The sequence below is a fragment of the Corapipo altera genome, unplaced genomic scaffold (genome assembly GCF_003945725.1).
Source record: "Corapipo altera isolate COAL_440 unplaced genomic scaffold, ASM394572v1 201, whole genome shotgun sequence".
Lineage (NCBI taxonomy): Eukaryota > Metazoa > Chordata > Aves > Passeriformes > Pipridae > Corapipo > Corapipo altera.
In genome coordinates, this window is record NW_020884940.1 from 715420 (window position 1) to 727261 (window position 11842).

Below are 11842 nucleotides of genomic sequence, written 5' to 3' on the forward strand. Positions count from 1 at the left end.
TGTCTGAGGAGGTGACTTGGTCCTGCGGGCTCTTCTCTGGCCCTGTCACTGCTGGATCTCAGCCCCTCTTGGGTCATCATCATCATCACCATCATCATGGCCAGGCTTTGCAAATGAAAATTTGGGGAGGGCTCAACTGGTTTTAACCTCATCCCTCCCCTCAGGCTGCAAAGAAAACGCTTGGGAACTGAAAAAAAAATGAAGTTTGATGTTCAGCCAGCTTGTTTTTTGGGGCAGGGGTGGAGGGAAACGAGACGCTGACCCTTCCCTTGCCTCCCTTTTTCCCCCTTCCTTCCTCAGCGTTCCGGCACAACGAGTGTCCCGACCCCGGCGTGCCGGTCAACGGGAAGCGTTTTGGGGACAGCCTCCAGCTGGGCAGCTCCGTGTCCTTCCTGTGTGACGAGGGTTTCATCCGCACCCACGGCTCCGAGACCGTCACCTGCGTCCTGCAGGAGGGCAACGTGGTGTGGAACCACCCCGTGCTCAGGTGTGAAGGTCAGTCCAGCTGCTCGGAGGGTTCACGGGGTGGTTTGGGCTGGGAGGGAGCTCAGAGAGCGTCCAGTGCCACCCCCTGCCCTGGGCAGGGACACCTCCCACTAGCCCAGGTTGCTCCAAGCTGGCCTTGGACGCTCCCAAGGATGGGGCAGCCACAGCTTCTCTGGGCAACCTGTGCCAGGGCCTCCCCACCCTCACAGGGGACAGTTTCTCCTCAACATCCCACCCGAATCTTGCCTTTCCCAGTGTGAAGCCATTCCCCCATGTCCTGTCCCTCCAGGCCTTGTCCCCAGTCCCTCTCCAGCTCTCCTGGAGCCCCTTTAGGCCCTGCAAGGGTCTCTCAGCTCTCCCTGGATCCTTCTCTTCTCCAGGTGAACCCCCCCAGCTCTCCCAGCCTGGCTCCAGAGCAGAGGGGCTCCAGCCCTGGAGCACAAGTGCTGTGAGGAGAGGCTGAGGGAGCTGGGGCTGTTCAGCCTGGAGAAGAGGAGGCTCAGGGGAGACCTCCTCACTCTCTGCAACTCCCTGACAGGAGGGGGGAGCCGGGGGGGGTTGGTCTCTTTTCCCAGGCAACCATCAGCAAGACAAGAGGGCTCAGTCTTCAGCTGTGCCAGGGGAGGTTTAGGTTGGATATTAGGAAGAATTTCTTTGCAGAGAGGGTGCTCAGCCATTGGAATGGGCTGCCCAGGGAAGGGGTGGATTCTCCGTCCCCGGAGGTTTTTAAGATGAGACTGGATGTGGCATCAGTGCCATGGGCTGGGAACCTTCTCCAGCTCTCCTGGAGCCTCTTTTGGCACTGGAAGGGGCTCTAAGATCTCCCTGGAGCTTCTCTTCACCCCCAGCCCTCCCAACCTTCCTGCACTTGCAGCCAGGAAGGACAGAGATCCCCTGGGATTTGCAGCCTTTTGGGATCAGGGATCACAGCTCTGCCTGTCACATATCCCACAGTGAGGGTGTCCTGGAGGACCAGGATTTTCCCTGGCTCTGGAAGGTGTTGTCTTTGCACAGCAGAGTTTCCTCAGCAGGAAGTGCCAGTCCAATAATAACAAACCCCTGGTTTGTTTTCCAGGTTTGGTTTTTTTTGGGAAGTGAATGCCGGGGGTTTACTTTTATTGCTCAGTTCTTGTTACAACAGGTGTTTTTTTCTAATAACAGGAATAAAAGGTTGTGATTTAGGGATGGCTGAAAGCTCCCCTGCTGCTCTTGTCACGAGGGAATTAAACAACAGGCAATGGAAGATCCATGGTGGTGTTTTTCTGTCCTGATTTTTTGAGACATGTAAAATGTAGGATGTTTATATAATGAAGGAAGTCCTGTCAATGGACTTTGGTGGTTGAGAGCCTGAAATTTTGCATTTACATCTCTTGGCCACCACAGCCAACCCAGATGTGGGGGAGATGGGCTAAATTAAAGGCCCATATACAGATTTCAAAGCTTTTTTTTAGTCCTTTAAAGCTTCTACTCCGGAAAAAGAGAAGGGAAGAAAGAGCTCATTAGGAGTGGAAAGTCTTCCTTTGCCCTCTGTTCTCAGGGAAGTGATGCCCTGCACTGGTGTTTTCAGCAATTTGAGTAGCAATTGCTGTGCTCTTGAGAAATAGTCCTGGAATATTGAGCAATAATTTCAGTAATTGTCATGTGTAGCTCGAGTGGATGAGCAGCAGAAATTGCACAATCTTGCCCATTGTGTTTGAGGTGGAAAGAAGAAGGTGTCAATTGTGTTCAACAAGTTTTATATAATAAGAAAACCGGACTTTTTATGTTCTTATATAATTTTTCTTTGGCTGACAAAAGGTAGATTTAATTCAGGGTTCCCATTACTTTCAAAGCACCAGCCTTTAAGTTTATGTATTTTTAAGTATAGGCAGGAAACATACATTAAATAATACACTTTTAATCAACTTTTCTCTCTGGAAGCTTTGATAACCTTATACCATCAACTTGTCCCTTTTCCTCTTGATCACAGTGGTGAGTTCTTTGACTTGCCCTTCAGTCTGCACTGGATAAGTGGACATTTTAATTACCCTTTTTAAACAAGGAGGAAGCACAGAGATCTAAAGTCCTGTGTAGCACTTGAAAAAAATTTAATGGGGAAGAAAGAGACCTAAAAAAAAAGGAGTTGAAAGATGGGGAGAAGCCCTGACAGGAGATGATGTGGCTTTGGGGCAGAAAGGAGCCTCTCGTTCAAAAATAATTGCTTTGGATCCAGTTGAGATCAAATGACTTTCATCTGCCTCCTTCACATCAGCAGGGGGGGATTTTAGGCCCGGACTGACATATTTTAGGTCACTCCCAGGGTGACATTGGGTGGCCCTTGGGCTGGCCCTGGGTCGGTGCTTCAGCAGCTGCTCCTCAGAGCTGGTCCCACAGGCCCCAAGGACAAGACCTGGCAGTTTTTTGAGGGCTGTAGGATTTTTCCACCTCTGGTCCATCAGCTCCAGTGTCTTTTTTTTTTTTCCCCCAGAAAATATAATAAGAATATACCTTCAGCTTCTGCTGGTGGCACGAGGGACCACGGTGTGGAATAAATGCCGTGCTCTGGTGATGTCCCTCGTGGTAGAAAAGCCACGACTCAATTACCACAGGCAGGAAAGGATTTCTGGCACCTGCAGCTGCTGAAATGCAAACTGACCTTGCAGATTCCTCTGCTTTTATATCTAACAATTATTATTACACCCTGTCCCCTCAGAGCCACTGCTCAAGGTCAGGCTGCTGGCTCCCCCAGGGACAGGAGCAGATTACTGTGTCTTCATTCTGAGCTGAAAAGGCAATTTCTTACCAGTTCCTGTTGGTGTTTCTGATTATTTTTAACAGGTGGGAGACAGCAGTGCATGAAAGCTTTGCATGGCAGGATGGTCCTGCCTTGGCAGGGAGGGAACATCTGATGGTGCTGCAGCTTCTGGGATGCTCTTCACCCAAATTTAAACCTGTGCAGACGTGGCACTGAGGGACATGGTTTAGTGGGGGACTTGGCAGTGTTAGACTTGATAATATTAGGAGGTTTTTTCCAGCCTCTGTGGTGGCTGATTGTGTGAACTGTGCCATTTCCTTGTCCCCAGCACCCTGTGGTGGCCACCTGACGTCGCCCAGTGGCACCATCCTGTCCCCTGGCTGGCCTGGCTTCTACAAGGACTCGCTGAGCTGTGCCTGGGTCATTGAGGCCCAGCCTGGCTACCCCATCAAGATCACCTTTGACAGGTGCTCCTCCAAACTCCCTCTCTGTGGGTGTTCTGGGTGGTTCCCGGGGGGTTGAGGTGCAGCCAAGACGAGGAACGAGCTGCTCCGTGCGTGTCTGGCACCGAGGTTCTCTCCTCCCCTTTTTTATTTATCAACTGACAAGGCATTAAAATTCACCTGAGATTCAAGTAGAAAGGATGGGAAATAGTGATTTTCCCCCTGTTTTGACTCACTCCTGCTCCTCTGCAGTGTTATTTTAGGCACGGGTAGGACACGTTTTTGGAGGCTGAGCCTCCCCCGCGTTCCTGGGGGAGCAGCAGCGGGGAGGATCTGCTCCAGCCTTGGGAATGCTGAGTCTCTTGGCTTCCCCTGGATTGCACAGCTGGAGGAGGGGCCGTGCTCTCCTGACTCCTGTGTCTGGGAGGGGATTGTTGCTGCAAGGACTGGTCGGTGTCAGCAGATGAGGGAGGTGAGGGGTCAGCAAGAAACACGGGACTGACGGGCTCCAGGGAGATGCTCAGGCAGGAGGAAGGCCCACACCTCTCCCCCCCCCCCCCCCCCCCCCCCCCGCCTCCCCCCCCGGGTTGGCCCACCCCCCCCCCCCCCCCCCCCCCCCCCCCCGTGGCCTGTGCTGCCTCCTGGTTGTTCCAGCTCCCTCAGGGCTGCAGTTCAGCAAACTGAGCCACACGTGGGGTGTTCAGTTCCTCCGTGGCCCTTCCAGGTTCAAGACGGAGGTGAACTACGACACGCTGGAAGTGCGGGACGGCCGCTCCTACTCCTCCCCCCTGATCGGGGTCTACGACGGGACCCAGGTGCCCCAGTTCCTCATCAGCACCAGCAACTACCTCTACCTCCTGTTCACCACTGACAAAAGCCACTCTGACATTGGCTTTCAGATCCGATACGAAAGTGAGTGCGGGTCCTCGGGGTCGTTCCGTGTCATTCCGTGTTCTCCAGCAGCACAGTGGCCTCAGTCAGGGGCCCCTTGGATCTCCTTTCCCTCTGTGCCAGGCAGTTCTCACTGCTCAAGGGCTGGGGAGGGAGAAGCTGCACTGCTTTGTGCCAGTGGAGGAGCAGTTTCTGCCTTTTCTGGAGTCCTGGAATGGTTTGGGTGGGAAGGGACCTCAAAGCTCACCTTGTTCTAACCCCTCGTTGTGGGCGAGGGGCACCTTCCACTGGACCAGGTTGCTCAGAGCCCCGTCCAACCTGGCCTTGGCCACTTCCAGGGATGGGGAGTCCACAACCATTGACCAACTTGGCTGTTTATAGAGAGTTTTTCAGGTTTTATTTTAGCACCTGCAGAACACCGTTGATTTTAGGAGGCAGGGATGAGTTCCCAGAATCCCAGAACATCCTGCCGTAGATCCCACACGGATCGTCAAGTCCAGCTCCCGGCCCCGAGAATCCCACCAGTTTCTGTCTCTATTCCATCTCTGGAGATAACTTGTAGGGTTTGGGGTGAGCTCTGGGAGGGGCTGAGCAGTGACTGAGGCTTTGTTGGCACAGCTGTGAAGCTCCAGTCCGACCACTGCCTGGATCCCGGGATCCCGGTGAACGGGCAGCGCCACGGGAATGATTTCTACGTGGGAGCCCTGGTGACCTTCAGCTGTGACTCAGGATACACCCTGAGTGACAGCGAGGCCCTGGAGTGTGAGCCAAACTTCCAGTGGAGCCGCCCCCTGCCCAGCTGTGAGGGTAAGGACACATCTGCAGGGAGGGCAAACCCCGCCCTGGCACATCTGGGAATCTCCCAGTGACATCTGATCCCTGTATTTGGTTTGATTTTTGAGGGGCTGGGCTTTGTTTTGCCACCTGGAAGAGCTGATGGCCCTCATTAGGGGGTTATTTGAGTGGTTCTGTTCTCTCTCTGCCCTGTCTGCAGCTCTCTGTGGAGGTTACATTCGTGGCTCCAGTGGTACCATCCTGTCCCCAGGCTTCCCAGATTTTTATCCCAACAACTTGAACTGCACGTGGACGATAGAAACATCCCATGGAAAAGGTGAGGAGCCTCCAGCTTGGAGCGGTCTGGGAGGCCTGAAGGATGGTGGTGGGTGGGAGAGAAGCTGTTCCCTGTGTAAACTAGGAGTTTCTCTCAGTAGTGATGGTGCCCACGGGCTTGGCCAATTCTGCCACCACCCAAACCTTGTCTCTGGATAAGATGCAGAGGATTTTGGTGTCAGAACTCATCACCCTTTCAAAGTGGAGAGGATTAAGAGGGGAAGGTGGTTCTCTGTCAACCACAACCTGTGGCAGGTGTTGTCTTCTGTTTCAGACCTTTGTGGCAGTATCCTGAAAATCAGGGGAGAGAGAGAGAGAGAGATCTGTAGATTCAGATATCCTGAAATGCAGTGTTTGGATGCCTGGAAATGCCAGGAATGTCCCACAGAGGAGGGAGGAGCTGCCACTGCCATCCTTGCAGGAATGTTTGGTGCTGATTTTCCTTTGCAGTGCTGGGTCACTGTCTGTGGAGCATTTCACAGCTGGAGAAGTGGGAGCATGCAGGAAATCATTCCCAGGCATGGGATAGGACCTGGACTCTCAGTTCCCAGCTCTGCCTCTCCCCTTTTCCCACTGCCCAGGAGTATTTCCAGTGCAGGTGTGTTCAGGCCAAGCTCCTCTTGTCTATTGGAGGAAAAGTCGAGGAAAAGTATCACTGATGATCAGAGAGCAGGTTTGATGAGGGGAGGGGGGTAATTCCTCACGATCCAGCAGCATCTCCTGGGCTCACACAAAGGATACAAAGCCTTTAGATGACTTTCTCACTCTTCCATAACTCTGCTGTCGTTCCCGATACCGGCACGACGGGAGGGATCATGAGCCAATTTGCCAAATTCCATTTGTATTACAGCAAATAAACTTGTCAATGAACGGCACAGTGCATTAAGGGAACCATCACATGCTGGGAAAAGTGTTCTGTGGAGTGGCTGCAATCCACTCTCCAATTAATCCACTCTGCCTGGGCTCCAGCTCTCCGGTGAGACATCGTGTTCTCCCGGAGCCCAGCTCAGCCCAGAGCACCAAACTGGCTCTGTTTGACATGAGAAAGTGCAGCTCTGATGGCCTGGCTGCTTTTATGTCAACATCAGAGGGAATTCTTCAGGCCAAGGCTGGAAAAAAACACGTTTTTTTTTTCTGCTGGCAGGGATATGTCTGTAAATCCAGGGGTGTTTGTTCTCTGGGCTGTGGGAGATGCTTCTGTGCCCAGTTCAGGGCAGAGGGAACAGCCCAGCCCTGCCAGCAGGGCACTGTGGGCACTCCTGGACCATCCAAACAACTCAGCCTTGGGTCTGAGCATCCTGGACTGCCCTGTGGACTGCTTTCCACAGCGTCAAATTTTAACTGAATATTCCATTTATCCCTCCCTCTATCCAAGTGATTTTCGAAGGTTTGCTGGTCACATGGAAACGTTTCCTTCCAAGAAATGGAGGTCAGAGAGGCTGGAGACCAACACAAAGCCTTTCCCATGGAACTGGGAAGCAGGAGGGCTCACAGGGACATCCCAACTTTATCCCTGTGCAGCAGCTCATTGCACCTTGGTAACCTTCCCTGTCCCAGGCAGAAGGATTTGAATGACCCAAAGCAAAAGGGCTCCTCTTGACTTTGACAATTCCTTCTTTATACCCAAGTAAATATTAAGTGGAGCCTGACAGAACATTTTTGGTTCCACTGGTGCCCCCTGCAAAATTCCAGAGAGGCAGGAAGCTTCCAATAGTTTCCAAGTGTTTATTACTCCTACCAGTCAACTGAAAATAGATCTGACCTGTGAGTGAGATGTGGGGAGGGCAAAATGTCTTTAATTCTCCCTGTTTATCATCTGAGAGGAAATTCATGCCCTCAGTTTTACCCAACCCAACCTAAGGAACAAAAATAATATCACCCCACAAAAATCAACCCAACACAAGGGCAGTTCAGTCCCCAGAGCTGGAGAACAACCCCTGACTGCAGGTTTTTTAAGGTAAAAACTCCCAAGCACACGAGGAGAGCCAGTTAAGGGCTGTGGAACTGTTGCCATAAGGGCTAATTATAAACTCATTTTAAAGGATTTGTGACCGATTAAACCTTTGCTCTGGTCTGAAATTTACTGTGGCACAGAATGTCTCTGCAAACACAAGGTTGGTGGGTTTGTTTTGTTTTTTTTTTCCTTCCCATTCTCTGCAGAAGAAACAGCAAAACAAATTATAGGGAGAAGAAATCACTTTGAAGCTCTCAGATTAAAAATAATAGTCTCCCTTTAAGCATTTAAATACCTTTAAAATTAAGCTGCTTTTAAACTCAAATTGTAGAGCTTGTGAGGCCATAAAGTAACTCAGTGTCTGCAGTGACATAAAAATAACTGTTGGAACAGCCAAGTTGGGGCAATTAAGGGACTTGTGTGCTGGCCACGTGTGGGATGTTCCCAAAAACCTGGGAGAGGCCAAAACTTCCTCCCAAGGGGCAGTGGAGGGGCAGGAGCTGATCTGTGAGCAGGGACAGGATAGAAGGGGCTTTGGGAAAAGGAAAACCACAGCAAGGAAAATCAGAGAACGCTCAAGTTGTGTAAATGTGTTCCCTGCTGGCAGCAGAACTGTTCAGACTGCTGGTGGAGGGATGTGTGGGATGTGTGGGATGTGCAGGATGTACAAGATATGTGGGATGTGTAGGGATGGTGTGGGATGTGAGGGATATGTGGGATGTTTAGAGATGTGTGGGATGTTTAGAGATGTGTGGGATGTTTAGGGATGTGCAAGATGTGTGGGATGTGTAGGATGTTTAGGGATGTGTAGGATATGTGGGATGTGCAAGATGTGTGGGATGTGTGGGATGTTTAGGGATGTGTAGGATGTTTAGGGACGTGTGGGATGTGAGGGCTGTGTCTCTCCAGATGGATTCTGAGGAGGGTGAATCCCAATCCTACATGATCAGGGGCTCAGGAGCCCTGCCCTGGGCGCTCAGAAACCGAGCTGAGATATTGGGCTGAAAAAAGCCATATAAATGCAAAGAGGCTTTTTATTGCTCGCCGTGGCTTTGCCTTGTTAACTCGCTGTGACGAGGATGTGACAGGGGTTCTGATCTCAGGTCCTGCCTGCCTTTGCTCCCTCCAAGCTGTTGCTGCCATTTTTTGTTGGTTTTTTATTATTTTTTTTTTATTTTTTTTCCCTTCAAAGATGGAATTATTTTCCACACAATAAGTGTTTCTAATGGCGTTTGAATTCCAGCATGAAAAAAAATCACCTCGCTGGAGGCTCCTGCAAAACCCTGAAGTGCTTCCCATTCTGTGTCTGGAGGTGTGAAGGATACTTTAAGTAATCCATTACTCCTTTCTAGCTCATTTACAAAATGCAGCAAGGTCACAGCCTTCTCCCAAAATGTTTCAAATTGTTGAAATTGAATTTGGGAGACGAGACAAAATACTTGTCCCGTGTTTGTCTGTTCTTTCCGTGGCTGGATCTGTTGTGGGGTTTATTTTTGGCAGTGTAATGCGAATGAAAGTGTAGGATTTTCTTGGAGCAGCCTGCACTAGTGGGAGGTGTCCCTGCCCATGGCAGGGGGGTGGGATTAGATAATCTTGAAAGTCTCTTCCTACCCCAACCATTCCGTGATTTTGTGATTCAGTCCCATCATGGGAAGGCAGGGAAGGTCCCTGCAGTTCCACCACTGACACACTTCATCTTCTGGAAGAGCCTCTCTGACCTTGATACTTGGCATGAGTCCTATTTTTCCAGGTATGAATTCCTTCTGGAACATGCTTGTTTTCAAGTCCTCACAGCTACAGCTCTTGCTGCTCTTGCTCTCTATTTAAAGGTCAATACTGTTCTAATAAAACACTTCTCAGAGCTGCCAGGCTGCTCCTGCTGCTGCTGCTGCTCTGTCCCTGTTCCCACATTTCCGAGGCACAGGAGTCCCACATCCTCACTGCCTGGCTCTGTGCTGGGCCCTGTCCCACACCCTGGCTTCAGGTTTTTTATCTGTTTTGTTTCTAACATGATTTTCCGTGGGATGTCCCCCCTCGCTGAGCTGCTCCTGGTGGGAATCGGGGTGGGCTCGGGGAGAGCCGTGGGAGTGAAACCACCTCTGCTCCTCCTCCCCTGCAGGTGTGTTCTTCACCTTCCACACCTTTCACCTGGAGAATGGGCACGACTACCTCCTGATCACCGAGAACACCAGCTTTGCCCAGCCCCTGCAGCAGCTGACGGGGTCCCGCCTGCCGGCCCCGCTCAGCGCGGGGCTCTTCGGCAACTTCTCGGCCCAGATCCGCTTCATCTCCGACTTCTCCATGTCCTACGAGGGCTTCAACATCACCTTCTCAGGTAAGAGCAGCACTGAGGTAAAGAATTAATCCTTTCCCTTCCCACTTTGCTGCGAATCACAGGATCACAGGGCGGTTTGGGTCGGGAGGGATCTTAAAGGTTCTCTGCTTCCAGCCTGCCCTTGGAGCCTTCCAGGGATGGGGCAGCCACAGCTTCTCTGGGCAACCTGTGCCAGGGCCTCCCCACCCTCCCTTTCCCATTATCCAAGGGTCATCTCTCTATTCCAGGTATTGCTTTTTAGGGGACAAGGAGGAGAGGGGAGAAAGGGTGAAAGCCTGGGATAAAATCTGGAAAAGCAGAGATGGAGGGAGATTTTTTTAAACTGGAACTTGCTGCTCTTGGGCATCCAAGTGGGATTTTTGGGCTGTGGTTCCTCAGTAGCATCATCCTGTGCCATGAGCCATCCCCCAGTGGAGTTTTCTTTCAGTGGAGGAGTTTTTCTTTCAATGGAAAACACACTGATACCCATTTTGCCCTTGGCCATTTTGTTTTCATTCCCTCTCCAAAGAGTTCCATGAATAATGTGATATTTGTTCTCTGCTTCCAGCCTGGCCTTGGACCCTTCCAGGGATGGGGCAGCCACAGCTTCTCTGGGCAACTCATTCCAGGGCCTCCCCACCCTCACAGAGAAGGATTCCTTCCTGATATCCCACCCAAATCTCCTCTTTTCCAGTATGAATCCATTCCCACTTGTCCTGTCCCTCCAGGCCCTTGTCCAAAGTCCCCTTTAGACACTGGAAAGGGCTCCAAGGTCTCTCTGGAGCATCTCTTCTCCAGGCTGGACCCCCCCAGCCCTCCCAGCCTGGCTCTGGGGCAGAGGCACATCCAGGACAGGCTGCAGAGGCTGATCACTGGCTGAGCATCCAAGTGGAGCAACGAGCCAGAGGCACAGAGAGAGACCAGACAGACCATGGGAGTGACCAGCTCTGCCCTGCTCCTTGTCCAAGAAGTCCAGATTGCTCAGCACTGCCCTCCAAAAATCCCATCTGTCCCAGCCTGCCATGCTGGAGAGGCTGTACCTGCTGCAGTGATTTTCCTCAGATAACCAGAGCAGGATTTTCCTCTGATAACCAGAGCAGGATTTTCCTCTGGTAACCAGAGCAGGCTTGGGGGGGAAAGAGGGATAGTGCAGCCCAGGGAACTGGAACTGTGTCCAGAAACAGAGAGGGGAGGATGAGGGGGAGGAGGGAGAAACACACCTGCAGAGGGATTTAATTCCAGAGGGTTCAGTCCTGTCACCCTGTAAATGCTCCCTGTGTGGTGATCTCTGGCTGAAGGGCACACAGTGCTTGACTGTGTCCTCCAGCCTGAAGTCCTGCAGAGGACTCTCAAGTGTTTGCCTGTGCACACATCCCAGGGAATGTCAATCTTTGCTGCCTGAGTGCCCTGACAAGCCATTCCCCAAAAACAATCAGTTAAGGGACACAAGTTTATTGCCTGGGTGCTGTTCTTTAATGCATCTCCGTGTCCTTCCGAGTCCTGAGGCCACAGCTGCGAATTCAGCACTTGGGGCTGGAAGAGAAATGCCCATTTTTATTGTGGGAGCTCGGTGCTGACACACTCACTGAGGGACAGAGCTGTTGCCATAGATGCAGATAAAACCTGGTTTCCAGTGCCTTTGTTCTGGCCTCTGAAGTTCGGGGGATTTGCATGTGATACTCTGTGGAAACCAGTCAGAGAATTTCCAATTAACTTTCATTTTGATGAGGGGGAAAATGGCTTTTTGCCTTTCAAAAGCTCGCCTCTAATTATAACTCTGATTTTCCATGTATTTGGAGGCTGCTTTCCTCTCTTGGAAAGCAAAACTGGGAGCCAGTTATATTTTTAGCTCCCTTTACATGCATATATATATATATATATATATATATATATATATATATATATATATA

The 11842-nt window shown here is 51.2% G+C and overlaps 1 protein-coding gene across 2 annotated transcripts in view; it reads left to right on the forward strand.

Moving 5' to 3' along the window:
- The window catches only part of CSMD2 (CUB and Sushi multiple domains 2), a 252563-nt gene that overhangs the window by 151765 nt on the left and 88956 nt on the right, over positions 1-11842 (forward strand). Inside the window, exons 16-21 of one of the 2 annotated variants that reach the window (XM_027661147.1) lie at positions 301-495; positions 3549-3687; positions 4388-4575; positions 5173-5361; positions 5549-5665; positions 9738-9953. In XM_027661147.1, coding sequence (XP_027516948.1) covers positions 301-495; positions 3549-3687; positions 4388-4575; positions 5173-5361; positions 5549-5665; positions 9738-9953 — 1044 coding nt within the window. The remainder of the gene's footprint in view (positions 1-300; positions 496-3548; positions 3688-4387; positions 4576-5172; positions 5362-5548; positions 5666-9737; positions 9954-11842) is intronic. The other variant, XM_027661148.1, reaches the window with a different exon arrangement.